Raw genomic sequence first — 17,948 nt, 5'->3', positions numbered from 1 at the left:
TAACAAAAAAAACACATTTTAATTTCTTAAAAAATGGTCCTTTGGAGTTTTAATCGTACAAAACATCAATGTTTTGACGTTATACAAACAATGAACAGGACAGCAACAAATACTTATAGCTTCAGGGTCTAGAGACATGTTTTTGGACTGCAGACAAGCTGACACTTTCACAAACATCTACATGTGAGAAAGGCAACCTCTTGCCAACACGGCCCAAAGATAATAAACACAGACATGAAGGGAGGGGCAGCTTCTTTGCTTGAGGGTTGTCTTTCCCCCAAGAGCAGAAGAATCAGCTCTCCCTTGAGTCTGCCCCACTTCCTGCTGGTGCTTCCTCTCCCCACCTGCTCTATACAGGATGACACGGTTGACTTGGATATACTACAGCATGCTGGAGAGACCATTTGCCCCAGAGCTTGCCATCTGCTTGTCCTAGGGTGGCATAGGAGGCAGATAGAGCTCAAGGGGACCTGTGGTGGGTAGGAGGTGGGGACAAGGAAAGAACCAGATCCTCTTCTCAGATATCTCTATCTTGGCTCAGGTCGGAGGGTGCCCGCTGGAGAGGTTTGCTTGCCACTATCTGAGACTGTGGAGTGACTTGTCCTTGTACACTGTGGCGGATCCCATATCCAAAATAGATGGCAAAGCCTAGAAGAGAAATGGAGCCCAATGGTCACAAAGCATCCACAGCCAGCCTTCCCTAGCAACCAAGCAATGGACCACCAAGTGAGATTGGGACTGTTTCCTGTTATGGTAGCTTTCACAGACAGGGTGGCTCCTTACCTATTGCCATCCAGACAGCAAAACGGGCCCAGGTACCTGCATCCAGCTTCATCATGAGATAGATATTCACCAAGATACTGAAGAGGGGAAGCAGTGGCAGGCCAGGGACCTGTAAAAGACAAACAGGCCCAATGCAAGAGGATGCAAAACACCTTGCCTTTTGCGAAAAACTAGCTACCACCCACAATTTCCATTAGGATTAAAGCTTAGCCTGGTCTTCAATCGGGCCTTTCCAGGCAGTGGGGTGGGGGCCCTAAAAGCAGGGGCTGGTGAAGCACAGTCTTAGACCAACTCCTATATTGTGCCTCCAGTACAAATTTCCAGTCTCCAAGTAATTGTATTTAAGGGGAGGGGAGAAGCAGCATGGGGAAAGAATGGCTTTCTCAATATTTTCCAAAGATCCTTTTCCTGAAAATCCTTTCCTCCCATCAGTTCCATCATGTTCCTGAAATAGTGAGGCTGTGCAGAAGGGAGACTGTTGTCTTGCTCTTTTACAGAATGAAGCAGGAGGCTGGTGCTGCTTTTAAATTAACAGTGGCTGAGCACTCAACTGGAAGACTGCATCCAAGTAGATTGCATTGATGGGAGCTGTGGAAGTAGAAGAACGTTACTTGCAAAATTTCATTGGCATAGAGGGGGCAGGTTGTGATGCTAAGTCATGAGCGATATCATAGATACAGGTCAACAGGTACCTACAACAAGCAGCAGTTATCCCTAGGGATAGTTGCAGTTGCTGGGGTAGGTTGGGGAAATAATAGCTTTTTACACAATTGGAAGAAGAGGATTCTCATAACAGATGCTATTGCAGAAAGGGATGTCACTCAGTTCCCCTAGAGCAGATTGCCAATTCTTCATTTTCCCCTATACTACAGTACAATTGTGCCTTGTATGGGGTTTACGTTCTGGGGATGGCACATATCTGCAGAAACGCATACAGCTGAACTGCCCCTGCATGACCATCCTTATCTTCTAAACAAGACAGAGAGTTTTTAAAGCTCTGGGCTGCTCTCACAAGACCTCACTGGACCGTCCAAGTTCCCACGAGTTCTTTAAAGCATCCCAGAGCCTGGTGAGCAAGTCTGGGAGCTTAAAAGCTCTTTTTGCATCAGAAAGCCCAGTGCAAAGGAGCGTTTAAACTGTCCAACTTGTGTGAAATTAATTTGTGGACTTCAACCACACAAGGTTGAAATCACACAAGTTAATTGCATGTAAGATGCAAATGTACTGTACTTGGGAATCCCCCCCCACTTCCCCCCTCAGAGTTCAAGGTTTGAAGGGAACAAACAAAGGATCATCCAATGGATCTCTGGGACTGCCCTTCCATCTCCAGTAATTTAACAATGAACAGAAAGTCCTAGTCTATTCCTGCAGGCAGGAACATAACACTTCCTGAAGGAAGGGACATCTTGAGCCCTATCACCTTCCCCCTAACCCTAGCCAAAGGCCAGCAAGAACCAGAGGGGTCCTGTAAAGCAAGCTGAACTAAAGTCTTAAGTGCAGTGTAGTGGGCACAATACTCCCAAACCTTAGAGGGAGAGAGAGATGAACCATCAAGCAATCATGTCCAGGAGGGAAAGACGAAGTAAACACACACACACACACACACACACTACTTCTGAAATGGGAGAAAGATGTGATGGCTTATCTCTCCCCCAAAAGATCCAGCAATGGCAGAAGATTGTTTGGCAAGCGCTGATGTGCCAGCTTGAGGTAATCCAGCTCTGCCACATGCAAGTGCCCCAAAATCCCACAAGCAAAGGCAGCCCTTTGGCCAGAACTCTTACTTTGAAAGTGAGGCGTGTCTTGCTCTCTGGCTGTCTCCAGATGATGATGGTGCCAACGAGTGAAACAACCAGGAGAACCACACAGGCAACGACCCAGCCAATGCTGCATTGCATGAGAGCTGCCGACTGTTGTGCCAAGATGCCACAGAGAGTGGTGATCATCAGAGCTGCAAGACAAGAGCACCAAAAGCCAGATTTATAGAGCTGAAAACTGCCCCATCCTTCCACCTGAGAATCTTTTACCTCAAAGCAGAGACCTCTAGAAGCTGGACACCAACTCACATCAGCCCCAAATCGCATGGTTGGGGGCCAGAGAATATGGAAGGCTCATTCATTCATTCATTCAATTTGTAGCCCACCTTTCCTCCAAGGAGCTCAAGGTGGCACACATAGTTGTGCCCCCTCCATTTTACTCTCACCACAACCCAGGGCTGAGAGGCAGCGACTGGTCCCGGGTTACTGGGGAATCATAGAATCATAGAATCATAGAGTTGGAAGAGACCACAAGGGCCATCGAGTCCAACCCCCTGCCAAGCAGGAAACACCATCAGAGCACTCCTGATATATGGTTGTCAAGCCTCTGCTTAAAGACCTCCAAAGAAGGAGACTCCACCACACTCCTTGGCAGCAAATTCCACTGTCGAACAGCTCTTACTGTCAGGAAGTTCTTCCTAATGTTTAGGTGGAATCTTCTTTCTTGTAGTTTGGATCCATTGCTCCGTGTCCGCTTCTCTGGAGCAGCAGAAAACAACCTTTCTCCCTCCTCTATGTGACATCCTTTTATATATTTGAACATGGCTATCATATCACCCCTTAACCTCCTCTTCTCCAGGCTAAACATGCCCAGCTCCCTTAGCCGTTCCTCATAAGGCATCGTTTCCAGGCCTTTGACCATTTTGGTTGCCCTCCTCTGGACACGTTCCAGTTTGTCAGTGTCCTTCTTGAATTGTGGTGCCCAGAACTGGACACAGTACTCCAGGTGTGGTCTGACCAGAGCAGAATACAGTGGCACTATTACTTCGCTTGATCTAGATGCTATACGCCTATTGATGCAGCCCAGAATTGCATTGGCTTTTTTAGCTGCCGCGTCACACTGTTGGCTCATGTCAAGTTTGTGGTCAACCAAGACTCCTAGATCCTTTTCACATGTACTGCTCTCAAGCCAGGTGTCACCCATCTTGTATTTGTGCCTCTCATTTTTTTTGCCCAAGTGCAATACTTTACATTTCTCCCTGTTAAAATTCATCTTGTTTGTTTTGGCCCAGTTCTCTAATCTGTCAAGGTCGTTTTGAAGTGTGATCCTGTCCTCTGGGGTGTTAGCCACCCCTCCCAGTTTGGTGTCATCTGCAAATTTGATCAGGATGCCCTTGAGTCCATCATCCAAGTCGTTGATAAAGATGTTGAATAAGACCGGGCCCAAGACAGAACCCTGTGGCACCCCACTAGTCACTCTTCTCCAGAATGAAGAGGAACCATTGATGAGCACCCTTTGGGTTCGGTCAGTCAGCCAGTTACAAATCCACTGAGTGGTAGCATAGTCAAGACCGCATTTTACCAGCTTCTTTACAAGAATATCATGGGGCACCTTGTCAAATGCCTTGCTGAAATCAAGGTAGGCTATATCCACTGAGTTCCCTTCATCTACCAGGCTTGTAATTCTGTCAAAAAATGAGATCAGGTTAGTCTGACATGACTTATTTTTCAGAAATCCATGCTGACTATTGGTGATCACAGCATTCCTTTCTAGGTGCTCACAGACTGTTTGCTTAATGATCTGCTCCAGAATCTTCCCTGCTATTGATGTCAGACTGACTGGGCGGTAATTATTTGGGTCCTCTCTTTTCCCCTTTTTGAAAATAGGGACAACATTTGCCCTCCTCCAGTCTGCCGGGACTTTTCCTGTTCTCCAGGAATTCTCAAAGATGACTGCCAGTGGTTCTGAGATCACATCTGCCAGTTCTTTTAATACTCTTGGATGCCGTTCATCTGGCCCTGGAGACTTGAATACATCTAAACTAGCCAAATATTCTTGTACTGTCTCCTTAGTTATTCTGGGCTGTGTTTCCTCTGCTGAATCATTTGCTCCAAATTCTTCAGGTCGGGCATTGTTTTCTTTATCGGAGAAGACTGAGGCAAAGAAGGCATTGAGGAGTTCAGCCCTTTCTGTGTCCCCTGTTTGCATTTCACCATCTTCTCCTCTGAGTGACCCCACTGTTTCTTTGTTCTTCCTTTTGCTACGAACATACCCATAAAAGCCTTTTTTGTTGCTTTTAACCTCTCTAGCAAGCCTGAGTTCATTCTGTGCTTTAGCTTTTCTGACTTTGTGTCTACACGTGCTGGGTATTTGTTTGAATTCCTCTTTGGTGGTTTCCCCCCTTTTCCATTTTTTGTACACATCCTTTTTTAATCTTAATTCAGTTAAAAGTTCTTTAGATAGCCACCCTGGCTTCTTTAGGCACCTTCCATGTTTCCGTCTCATTGGTATTGCCTGATGTTGTGCTTTTACTATCTCCCTCTTAACAAACTCCCAGCCATCATTAACTCCCTTTCCTTTTAGTATTGCTGTCCATGGGATCTCACCCAGCACTTCCCTAAGTTTTATGAAGTCGGCTTTCTTAAAGTCAAGAAATTGAGTCCCAGTATGCTTGGGTGCTCCTTTCCGCTGTATAGTAAACTTCAGAAGAGCATGATCACTCGCGCCTGTCTGGTCTGTTTCTCTGAAATAAATTGTATCCCCCTATTATTACATTCCAATCGTGGGACTTATCCCACCAGGTTTCAGTGATGCCTATTATGTCATATTTAGTTTGCTGTACCAAGAGCTCAAGCTCATCTTGTTTATTTCCCATGCTTTGCGCATTAGTGTACAGACATTGAAGTCCATTAATCATTCCCCCGTGTCTCTTATTTAAGGATTTTTTCCTCCCACCACTAGGTCCGCGTGCTGTTTGCTCCATTTGGTCTATGACATTTGGATGATCATCTTCATTAATTGATAGACTCCTACCTTCAGGAGCACTGTCTCCCTCCCCCCCATTAGTCAGTTTAAAGCCCTCCTGATGAGGTTTCTGAGATTTTTGGCAAAAACATTTCTCCCAACCGTTGTGAGGTGCAGCCCATCACTTGCCAGAAGTCCATCTTCAAGAAACTGCAGTCCGTGATCTAAGAATCCAAACCGTTCCTGTTTACACCATTTGCGAAGCCAGCTGTTCACTTCCACTATTTTCCCCTCTCTCCCTGGGCCACATCGTTCAACTGGGAGGACAGACGAGATGACAATTTGTGCATTTAGTTGCTTCAATTTCCTGCCGAGAGCCTCGTAGTCTCTTTTGATCTTCTGGAGGCTATTGCTTGCAGTGTCATTGGTTCCCACATGAACCAAGAGGAAGGGGTATTTGTCAGTGGGTTTTATGATTCCTTGCAGTCGTTCAGTTACATCTTGGATCTTAGCCCCGGGGAGACAGCACACTTCCCGAGACATCTTGTCAGGCCCACAGATCACTGCTTCTGTTCCCCTCAGTAGGGAATCCCCTATCACCACTACACGCCTCCTCTTGGGTTTGGTCGGGGTTCTTCCGTGAGCTGTCTGTTCCAAGGTCGCCTGCACATTCCCTGAGGACTGACTTTGCTGCTCGTCTTCAAATACCTGATCGACTGTAATGAGGGAGAGATCCTCAAATGGAGTCTGCTCTTCGTCTTCCATGCTAGGGGAGAGGACCTCAAAGCGATTGTGTATTTCTAAACAATCAGAGTGAACCCTGGGCCTCCTACTTGAGTCACGTTTCTCCATATATCTGGCTCCTGTGTTGGTGAACTATCCTCCTTCTCAGGGGAGTCCCCTGTCTCCTCCTTGGTGGGGACGGTGTGCTCTGTTGCTTCCAAGAAGAGCTCCAGCTCTCTAATTCTTTGGAGCGTAGCTACACGTTCCTCCAGTTGCTGGACTTTGTCTTTTAAAAGGGCAATCAACATGCAATTGCTGCAGGTAAAGCTGCCTGCAACCTTTGGCAAGATGGCAAACATTGCGCAGGAATCGCAGGCGACTGCAGCTGTTCCCTCCCCTTCCATCTTGAGATCGTGTCGTTGGGGGTGGCTACAGAGGTCCTCCATCATAAAAAGCTTGAAGACTGGACAAATAACTTCCCCCACAAAAAAAAAAAACCACCTAGGTCTCCCCCAACAAACGTTTGAGACTAGTTCCCCTAAATCTAAAAGATGGGTATAACTGCGTGCGCTGCTAGGCGCGCGCCGCTGCCCTGAAAACTCTGATAAGCTCCTCCCACAGCTAATCCCCTGCCTCAACAGAAACCCTGCCCCCTCTGACCTTTACACAAGGAAAACAGCTAATCAGCCACAAGAAACACACACACACAAGAAAACCCTTTTTGCTCCTTCTTCAACTGCTGCCCTACAAACTCTGATAAGCTCCTCCCACAGCTAATCACCTTCCTCAACAGAAACCCTGCCCCCTCTGACCTTTGCACAGGGAAAACAGCTAATCAGCCACAAAGAACACACACACACAAGAAAACCCTTTTTGCTCCTTCTTCAACTGCTGCCCTGCACTCTGATAAGCTCCTCCCACAGCTAATCCCCTGCCTCAACAGAAACCCTGCCCCCTCTGACCTTTGCACAGGGAGAACAGCTAATCAGCCACAAAGAAACACACACACACACAAGAAAACCCTTTTTGCTCCTTCTTCAACTGCTGCCCTGCACTCTGATAAGCTCCTCCCACAGCTAATCACCTACCTCAACAGAAACCCTGCCCCCTCTGACCTTTGCACAGGGAGAACAGCTAATCAGCCACAAAGAAACACACACACACAAGAAAACCCTTTTTGCTCCTTCTTCAACTGCTGCCCTGGGATCTGGCCCCTGCTCTCCCTTGTCCTTGCCTAAACTCTAATCTACTGGTTCGCAAACCTTTTCCTCTGGGCCACAATTTCAGAATAAAAATTTGCTTGCATCACACTGAATTTTTTACTGATAAACTGGAAAACAAAAAGAAACAACTCCCAGCAGTACTTGATTTAGAACACAACTGCTTTATAATATGGGACATCCAGAAAGTAGAAAACAATTCAGCTACATAAGAACATATATCATTCCCAAAATATAATGTTGGTTGTCCTTGAATCTTCCCACCACACTTGCTATCCTCTCCTATCCCATCAGTGTGGCATACCACACCCTTTGAGAATCACGGCTCTAGCCACCAACAATAGGTGGGCCACAGGTTCCTCATTCCTCTTTTAACTGGAAATATCGGAGTCAGAACATGCAGCACTTACGCTTTGAGCTAACCCACCCACCCACATCCATCTCCACAGCCAAACCGGAGCTCTGCCTTGGGAAGCAGCAGGGGCTCAGCATCACCCCTGCGGTGCACTCCGGATTTGGCCATCCAGGTGCACAGTTTAGACCCCGCACATGCCAGCACTTACAGACAACTGTGCTGCTGATGTAGACAATGCGCCCTGAGATGGAAGTTGGAACATCTCCGGAAGGGCAGAAAAGGCGCCTCCAGGTGAACTTGTCTTTCAGGGCTACATGGCCATCACGGAGAGAGAGATTAATCACCACCTTCTCTTCTTCGCTTCCATTCATCTCAAGCATTTCCAAGTCTTTGGAGGGAGCGAACAGGTCAGGCTGGTATCTATCAGCAAAGGCAGAAGAGTTAAGTAAAAGGAAACTGTAATTCCCTGTCAGTCCTTCTGCAAAGGGGCATCCACCAGGCCTAGACATGGCTTGGAGAACTCTGTGTGGAGTGCTGCTCACTCCAAGAAGTACCCACCTGAGGATGAGAACACAAACAGCAACCAAGGAGTACGCCAGCAGAGTGCCAATGGACATGAGGTTAACCAGGTCCTTCAGCTCAAAGAGAAATGCCATTAGACCTGCAAGATAATAGCCCACATGACTCATGGGCTGGCTTACTTATTTATTTACTACATTTATATACCACCTTTATATTCCAAGGATCTCAAGGTGGTGTACATGGTTCATGCTTCCTCCCCATTTCATCCTCACAACAAACCTTTGAGGTAGATTAGGCTAAGAGATGTTGACTGGCTCAAGGTCACCCAGGGAGCTTCATGGCTGGATGGCGATTCTAACCCTGCTCTTCCAGGTCATAGTCCAACATTCTAAACATTACGCCACACTGGGTAGAATCATAGAGTTGTAAGGGACCCCAAGTGTCATGTAGTCCAATCCCCTGCACTGCAAGTATATCAACACTTAGTCCCCCATCCAACTTGAAACTATACTAGACTCTGCTTAGCTTTTCAAATTTGCTAGCAATTTATTGCTGCACCACTAGGAGTGGTAATGGTGATGGAAGTGTAGAGGGCGAATGGACAAAGACCCACTAAGATATCCATACCAGCAATGATGCCTGACACAACAGTAGCCACTAAGGGAGTCTTGGTTCGGCTGTGGACCCGGTACAGAAACCTGAAGAGTAGTCCATCTTCAGCCATGGCATAGATCACCCGTGGCATTGGGAATATGGAACCAAGCAAGCTGCATTGGGCAGGAAGAGACATAAAATCAAGACCTGGGCATATCTGAGAACTTCCATATGAAGAGAACGCAGATGGCCAACAGCTCATGAACGGAGCCTGTGGCCACCTTAGCACAAGTCACCCTCATGGTCTGCTTCTGGGTTCAAATCAAGTTGATGGCCTGACTTAAGGAGCCTGAAGCACAAGGTGTCCAAAACACTGTCTACTCCCACATCCACCATACCATCTTCCAGGATGGAGGCAGCTATGTCCCAAGCTTAGATAATGCATGGATTGGCTGGATGCAGAGTGGTGGGAGGCTCCAGCTGAGGTACACCCAACAGCGAGGCCAGAAACTGGTGGTGGGATGATGGTGCTGGCCAAAGGGAAAAGAGGGAGCAGACTGGCAGAAGGAGGTGTCAGAAGCTGAAGCGCTAACAGAGTTTAGTGAGCAGGAACAGGCAGGGGGCAGTTCAGACTCTGAGGTGGAAGTGGAAGCTAGAGGGAGCAGTCCTGCTGCGACCAGCTCCTCTACCCTCTGGTCTCCTAGAACACGCAATGAAATGAAGAGGGCAAAGCAGAGGAGGGGTGTGCACAGGTGCAGTTTCTGATTGCTTTGGAAAGAACCTGGAGAGGTGGAGCCTTAGGAAGTGTTGGAAGATGGTGGGGACCTTCAGTCCTTGCAACTGCCTTGTTGGAGCAAGACCTACCAAGACCTACCAGGATCACTAGGTCTGCACCGTTTTGGTTTCTTGAATAAAGAGTTCACTGACACTGTGTTTTGCTTTGATTGCTGACCTACGCTTGACAGGTAAGCAGCTACTGGGGCAAGGGCTTTCTCTGTAGTTGCGCCCATGCTCAGGGAACTCTATCCTGAGACACGTTTGCCTCACACTTTGGTACGACCCTTGAGGCTACTAGGCAAAGTGCGCCCACTTCACTTGAGTCTTTAATGGCATTTAATAGCCTTTTGACTCCTTGTGTTGCCTGCTTTAAAACCAGAGCTGGTCTTTTAAAGTATCACTGATGATTTGATTTATCTTATCTGCTCTTTTATTTGTTTTATAGATTACAGCTCTTTGGCATTTTCTCCACTGGGCAAGCTTTTGTTTGTTAGCTACTCTTCCAACAGTAGAATAGTAGGATTTAAATGCTGAAACCAACTAAACTAAGAGGAAAACTGTGGCAGATGAAGGGAATAGGGATGCCACAGAGTACACAATTTGCATGAAGAAGGTCCTGGGTTCAGTCTCTGGGCTCTTCAGGTAGGGCTAGCAAAGGCTATTATTTGCAGGTGAGGCAGTGGAAGTGCTGGACCATTGTCTTGCCTTGGTAACGGACTGGATGAGAGCCAATAAACTGAAGCTCAATCCAGATATGACTGAGATACTGTTAGTGGATAGTTCCCTAGACCAGATGGCTGGGATGCTGCCTGCTCTTGATGGGGTTACACTTCTTTTTAAGGAGTAGTTACACAGCTTGTGGGGTGCTTCTGGACCCATTGCTGTCCTTTGAGGCTCAGGTGGCCTTGGTGGTGTTGAGTGCCTTCCATCAGCTTCAGCTAGTGGCCCAGCTACACCCCTATCTGGACAAGGAGAGCCTAACTTCTGTTGTCTGTGCTCTGGTTACCTCTAAGTTAGATTACTGAAACGCATTGTATGCAGAGCTGAATCTGAAGATGGTTTGGAAATTCAGCTGGTGCAGAATTTGGTAGCCAGGATTGCTCACCAGGGAAAGATGATTTGAGTATATTATGCTGATCCTGGCCCAACTGCACTGGCTGCCAATTAACTTCTGGGCCCAATTCAAGTTTTGACCTGGAAAGTCTTAAATGACTCAGACTCGCAATACCTCAAGGACCGCCTCTCTTGTTACAAACCAAACCAGACCCTGAGAAGATCAGTTGATGCCTTTCCTCGTGTGCCTCTTCCACAAGAGGTCCAGAGGGTGGCAACTCAAGAATGGGCCTTTTCTGCAGTGGATCCCCACTTGTGGAATGCTCTCCCCAGGGAGGTTCAGCTGGCGCCTTCATTATACACCTTTAAGCGCCAGGCGAAAACGTTCCTCTTTAACCAGGGCTTTGGCTGATTGACATCTAATGCCCTTTTAAAATGTGTTGTGGGAGCGGGGATTCTTTGTTTGTTTGTTCTTATTTTTATTATGTATTTTTATGTCATGAACTGCCCTGAGATCTATGAATGAAGGGCAGTATACAAATTTAATTAATTCAATAATAATAATAATAATAATAATAATAATAATAATAATAATAATAATACTGGGTCCACATATGCAATACTATGAGGATCAGACACTGGAGCTAACACAGCTCTTCACGTTTCCTATGTAACAGCAGTAGAGAATTCAGTGCATGCTGCTTTTCCTTATCCCTTACCTGGTGGAGAGGGCACAGAGTGAGCCAATAGCTACGACGTAGCGGGCTGGCTCCCACCCCACAGCCTTGAAGGCATCAGGCAGGGGGCTCTCCTTGTTCACCAAGTAGTAAGGCACCATCAAGGTCAAGGAAGCAGAAACCCCAAAGTAAGCCACAAAGCAGATCAGGAGTGAGGCAATGATGCCGATGGGCATGGCGCGCTGAGGGTTCCGAGCTTCCTCACCTGGAGAAAGGGGTCGAGACAGAAGAAAACTATCAGCTTCAGTTTCTCTCACCTCTTAATCTTAAATTCAGTTTGTCCCATTTCCACATTATTTTGTGCTTGTTTCTTAAAGTCACCACGACATTTCTCATGCGCGTTCGTCCCCATATATATGTTTTTTGTGTGCACAGTTTTGCCCTGATGACTGCATCTCTGCAATTCCTCTTAATATGCACTCCCTCCCTTTTTTTTGCTGGAGAATTTTGCCACCAAAATTTAGAAAAGGCAGCTGTGTTTTGATTTATGTAACTTGTTTGAATGAGTTAGGCTCACATTAAAATGCAGACTGAACAGAACAACTCAGATGAGATTCCAGCAAATTCCTCTCTCATTTACTATACCCAAGACAGGCACAGCCTTGGACCCCCACCCTGCACACACAATTCACACCACACCACATTACTTAAAATATGTGTACAGTATCTGCACAGTGCAGGGGTTGTTTACTTGCCCTGCAAATCTACTACTCAGGCAAAGAACATCTCTAGGCAGGAGAACTATCTCATGTGAAGTGGGTCTTGGGAACTTCCAGGTAAGGCAGTGCACTGTTGCACGGAGTTGCATTGCTAATGACTTATTTCACCAGATCACAAGCAGAAACTTCCTGCTGAAAGCACAGTACGGAACAGCAGCTCAGCCTTGCCCTGGGAGAAGAGCAGAGATGCCAGAGGGCCCTGTTGATGCACGCAGCTCACCCCCAGTTGCTGAGCGTGACATTTCCCTCTCTCTTGATTGCACACCTGCCTGTGCTCCAGGGTATGTGGAAATACAGAAGGGAATTTCTCACCTATTCGCCACACCCCTCAAATGCAGATACTCTACCTGTGGTTGCAATGCAGTCAAATCCAACAAAGGCATAGAAGCACGTGGCAGCCCCAGAGAGGACCCCCTCGAAGCCAAAGGGAAAGAAGCCACCACTGCCAAAGCGCCCAATACTGCAAGAGAAAGAAAGATGTACTTCAGCAACATTCAAGGAAGCCAAAACGTAGGAGAACAACCTCCTGACGGGCCACTCAGGAATATGTATGCTTGATGAATTAAATCTCCCCCTAGAACAGCTGATCCATGAACCATGAGGGCCTCTCCAAACTGGCTCCTCTCTGCTGCTGCTTCCTTTCCTCTTCACCCCTGCTTTAGCCAGGGATGGACTTTGGTACTATGGTGCCCTGAGCTAGGCCAAAATTTGGTGCCCCCACTGTTGCACTGTTGGGTTTTAGGAAGAATGTGCAAGGGCTTTGACAGGATCCTAAAGCCTTCCTACCTCCTTCCCAAAGCTGGAAAAAGCACTAACTAGGCTAAGGGAAGGAGGAAGGAGGACTCTAGGACCCTGTCAGAGTCCTCAGGCCTCCTTCCTATAGTGGCACAAGTGCTTACTGGATGCCCTCTCCGCTTGGTGCCTGCTCAGTGCCCAGAGAGGTGAAACCATTCACATTGCCCTAAAACTATGTGCTGCACAGCACCATAATAAAAAACTGGGAGCCACCTGCACCCAGATACTATTCTCCACAGAGCAGGACAGGCTGTGCCTCCCATCCTAAACTTAACAGAAGCTTGGGGAGAAGGTCAGGCAGATGTTATGCAAGGGGAGAAGGGCCCTTACCTGCTTCCACCCTCGTGTTTCCATGTGTGGTTCTGATAATCTTCCTTGGATAAGGTCCAGTTCTTGACATCTCCCTTCACAAAGCCAGCAATGATGACAAAGCTCAGGACCAGTAAGTTGATAGCTGTGAAGATTTTGTTCACTAGGGCAGATTCACTCACACCAAACGACAGCAAACCTGAAAGAGAGTGACAGAAGAGGGCACAGATTTATGCCAAGTCTCTTGGGAGCAGGCCTCCAGGCTTGCTGGGTTAACGATTATGATCACCTTCACAACATGTTCTAGGGCAGTAGAACCTATTCATGGGGCTCCGAACTACAGCGCTCCATAAACAGTCTGTCATTGGTATATTTCAGGAGAACCCGGATTCCACCTCTGCATTGATTTAAGATCTGTTGAGGCTCTCTCCCTCTTTCATTCTTCTTTGGCGGTAAGACAAGTAAGCTACTTGAGGAGGGGGGCTGTAGCCTGGAAGATGGAGCAAGTTTGTTTTCTCCTGCTCTGGTGGATAGCACTTGAACCAATGGCTTCAAGTTACAAGAAAAGAGATTCTGACTAAACATCAGGAAGAACCTGACAGTGAGAGTTGTTCAACAGTGTAACAGACTCCCTTGGGAAGTGGTGAACTCTCCTTCCTTAGAAGTTTATAAGCAGTCGAGGTTGGATGGCCATCTGTCATGTGTGATCTAGTTGAGATTCCCACATTGCAGAGGGTTGAGCTAGATGGTCCCCATGCCCCCCCCCAACTCTACAATTCTATGATTATTGCCAGGGAAGAAGAGCCTTACTGCTGTAGAGATTGCCTCACCTGTAAGCAGCAAAACCAGAAAGAGAGCAAAGAAGTCAGGATATTTAGCCAGCACATTCTCCACATGCAGGGCAGTATGATTGTGGAAGAAATTAGAGATGTGGCCGCCAATGATGTTGTCAAAGGTTGAGCTCCAGGCACGAGCGACGCTTGCTGTCCCTGGAAACCAAAAGGAGAGCCCTTCATTAACAAACACAACCTCAGCCGCTTCCAGCCACATACAGAGTGAATGGGCACCACAGAGAGATGCCCGAGATGAATATGGGAGAACAACTCATATCATCAAGATGAGCCACTTGTTCCAGAAGAAAGCAAAATGCTACTTGTCCTCTCTGGATAGAAATCGTCTGGCCACTGTTATTCTTGTTTGGTAAACTTCAGATTAGACTACTACAATACACTGTATTGCAGGGCTGCCTTTGAAGAAAGTTAAGTTGGTTCAGGAGGCTGCTGATAGTAACTGTTGGCCAGGAAGCAATGCCAACTGAGAAGGTTCTCTACCAGGTGTCTCTATTAGGTAAGGTTAGATGGGTAGTGACCGGACAGTGGCTTTTTTTTAATTGACGCTTCATTTGAGAATCACCCTTCTCTGAGTAGTAAAGGAGCCACAACATCATTAAGGAGTCAAATTAAACCTCTGTTGTTTAGTAGTTTTAATTCTGTGCTGCTGTTTTGATATTAATTCCTTCTGAACTGTATCCCTCCTCTCTCTATTTTAGTAATTTTTAGTAAAATTCTTTTGGATATAGTTCAGTCGGGGGGAAACAGCCCCCAAAATATTTTAAATAAACTATGCATAAAATTATTTCTCAACCGTGACTGAACTGTTATGCTATTTGAATCTGTAAGTAATGAGTAATGTAAGTCTAGGTGGCCCCCTACTCCTGAGGGGTTTGGGCGCTGAGAAGGGTGCTTCTTTGATGCATTGCTGCAGGCAAACCTGTTTCTTTGCACCTGATCTCAGGGTGAAATCATTCTTGTCTACTCATTCAAAGCCACCTCCTTTACTCTGAGCCGAACGGCACATACCTATCATATAGGAGAGAATGAGGTTCCATCCTGTGGTGAAGGCCCAGATCTCCCCAACTGTGACATAGCTGTAGAGGTAGGCAGAGCCAGCCTTGGGCACTCGGGCTCCAAACTCTGCGTAGCACAGACCAGCTAACACTGATGAGACAGCCGCTATGAAGAAGCAGAGCACGATGGAAGGGCCTGCGTCATCCACGGCCACCTCCCCAGACAAAACGTAGACACCAGCCCCAAGGGTGCTGCCCACACCAAGAGCTATCAGGTCCAGGGTGGAGAGGCAACGAGCTAACTGGGACTCATCAGAGCTGAGGTCCACTGTGCGCTGCCGGATCAGCTTCTTCCCGAAGCTTGCCATGGTTTTCTCCAGCATTCTGGACAATTGTGTAAAATGTCCAATGCTTCCCAAGGATCTAAGAGAAGAGAATGTTGCAGTGTTAGAGCCAGCAATATGGGATGAACACCAGCAAGAATGTGGGTAAGGATTTTAAGATGTAACAGAACCATGCCAGTGATAATGCAAAAATGTGGCTGAGGAAGCTGGAGCCCTATACCACTTGGAATAAGGCAATTCCTTGTTCCCCAGCAGAACCCCATAATGGTGTTCCACTCCTCCTTCCCTTTGTGGCCAAGTTCAGCCATTCAGGGCCAGCACCTTGAGCATTTTTTAAAGCCAACCTATGTTTGTTTTAAGGCAGTGTTTATTTATTCATAAGCTGCAAGTAAGGCAGGAATTGTTACTGAAATAAAATAAAAATTGTTATGAGGGGCAGAAGCGAGCAATCAGGGAGTGCCAGTTCCAAAGCACAATTTTCATCCCGGATCCCCAGAATCTAAGTAACCTGTAACCCAAGGACAGTTGAGGAATTTTCACTGGCCCTTTTTCAAATCAAGTAGGTTAGACTGTGTGGGACACAGGTGGCACTGTGGGTTAAACCACAGAGCCTAGGACTTGCCAATCAGAAGGTTGGTGGTTTGAATCCCCACGACAGGGTGAGCTCCCGTTGCTTGGTCCCTGCTCCTGCTGACTTAGCAGTTCGAAAGGAGGTCAAAGTGCAAGTAGATAAATAGGTACCGCTCCGGCGGGAAGGTAAACGGCATTTCTGTGCGTTGCTCTGGTTCACCAGAAGCGGCATAGTCATGCTGGCCACATGACCCAGAAGCTGTACGCCAGCGCCCTCGGCCAATAAAGTGAGATGAGCGCTGCAACCCCAGAGTCATCCACCACTGGACCTAATGGTTAGATTAGACTGTAGCTTTCAAGTCTAGGGCAGCAGTGGCTAACTCTCAGTTCAGGGGCATGATCCAGCCCTCCAAGACCCTAGTGATTTTGGCATTAGCGTTAAACATGGGCCTTTAATTTATATGGGTCTACTCCAAGTAGGACTAACATTGGATGCAACCCCATTGGGTCTCAACCCAGAGTATTTAAGGTAAATGTTGCTGTTGGAAATGCCAGAGGCTAGCTTAGAAGCCAGAGGGATGGTGGTTACACATTAAATCCACATACCCTGCAGGTGTCCATGAAGGTTAGCAAAAGGCAGCTCTTGGGATTAATAGTGTTTACACAAGATAAAAAGGCAGGAAGATATCTTCAGCTATTAACCAAAGTTTAAACCAACTTTGGTTAACAGACAACATAACAAACTTTAGTCCAGAACATCCAGCTATGGGCCAGGCGGAATGAGACCTTGGGGTCAGTCTTAAGTCTGGCACATGATGCACAGAACAAAACTTGCACCCCACATTCCTGAATCTGCTGTTAAAAGTCCTGTGTAGATGCAAAAGACAGCATCTTTTTTTTAAAAAAAAAGAGCTCTCAAAATTTCACAAATAAATGAAGGCAACTTAACAAGTACTGAAATCACAAGGTGGTTTCAATCCCACCTAACCAAGCACAGAGGGGGAAATAGCTCCATGTCAATGGAGCTTGGGCTAAGACAGTGATCCCATGGAGGCAAGGAATGAAGTTGTAGATGATGCTTATGGATTGATTGATTGATTGATGGCAAATTTAGTAAGAGTGAAAAAGAAGAAAAGGTGTTGGCTGTCACTGACAAAAATAAATTCATTGATCCTGATGTAATTGAATAAATTAATGTAAGCAATATCAACGAAATAATAGTGACTTATATATACAGTACTTCTAACTTCGTATTAATTAATGTAACATTTTTATATCTACCTGTGCATTTTTGTAATATTTTGTTTAAGTTGTCTGTTGTTGCTTCAGTTTTCTGTACACCACTTAGAAATGTTTTTAACATATTAAGTGGGATAAGAAATTAAATAACCAATCAATCAGCCCATCTGTCCTATGTGGCACTTCTTGGTCTTCCCAGAATTGATGTAACCAAATCAGAAACAGTGTACGGAACTAAAAACACCAGCAGCATTCTGAACAGGGAGTTTCTGTATCAGATGCTTCTCTAGGACAGACAGACAGAGAACTTGAATTAAAGCTCTGGGGCACCCTCCATACTACAATTCCCACCACCCTCCATACTACAATTCCCATACTACAATGGGGCACCCTCCATACTGCAATTCCCCCCAGGAATCCAAAACAAAGAGACCCAGAAGAAATTGAAGGATACCAGCCAATCCTCTGCTTGCTCAACACAAACTAGGTTTTCCTTGTCTGTTTTTCAAAAGATAAAAAGGATTTCATCTGTGCTCTTTGTGAAAAGTTTGCACTAGGCTCAGACAAATCATAACAGTCTCATCGCAGGCAAACAGAAGAGTGGTTATTTTTACAAGGCTGGGCTAATGACATCCACACT

At 46.5% G+C, this 17,948-nt stretch overlaps 1 protein-coding gene across 2 annotated transcripts in view; it reads right to left on the bottom strand.

Moving 5' to 3' along the window:
- Positions 1 to 17,948, bottom strand: part of SLC7A3 (solute carrier family 7 member 3) — a 35,547-nt gene continuing 17,599 nt past the window's right edge. For both annotated transcript variants that reach the window (XM_081180462.1, XM_081180463.1), the window contains 11 exons: positions 15,169 to 15,578; positions 14,140 to 14,298; positions 13,331 to 13,508; positions 12,553 to 12,665; positions 11,469 to 11,691; positions 8,953 to 9,092; positions 8,362 to 8,464; positions 8,012 to 8,223; positions 2,568 to 2,734; positions 784 to 892; positions 1 to 648 (listed from right to left, as the gene is read on the bottom strand). In XM_081180462.1, the coding sequence (XP_081036588.1) occupies positions 518 to 648; positions 784 to 892; positions 2,568 to 2,734; positions 8,012 to 8,223; positions 8,362 to 8,464; positions 8,953 to 9,092; positions 11,469 to 11,691; positions 12,553 to 12,665; positions 13,331 to 13,508; positions 14,140 to 14,298; positions 15,169 to 15,538 (1,905 nt within the window). In that variant the 5' untranslated portion in view covers positions 15,539 to 15,578 and the 3' untranslated portion in view covers positions 1 to 517. The remainder of the gene's footprint in view (positions 649 to 783; positions 893 to 2,567; positions 2,735 to 8,011; positions 8,224 to 8,361; positions 8,465 to 8,952; positions 9,093 to 11,468; positions 11,692 to 12,552; positions 12,666 to 13,330; positions 13,509 to 14,139; positions 14,299 to 15,168; positions 15,579 to 17,948) is intronic.

This window comes from Podarcis bocagei (assembly GCF_964188305.1).
Source record: "Podarcis bocagei genome assembly, chromosome: Z".
Taxonomy (NCBI): domain Eukaryota; kingdom Metazoa; phylum Chordata; class Lepidosauria; order Squamata; family Lacertidae; genus Podarcis; species Podarcis bocagei.
This window is presented reverse-complemented; position numbering and strand designations above follow the sequence as displayed.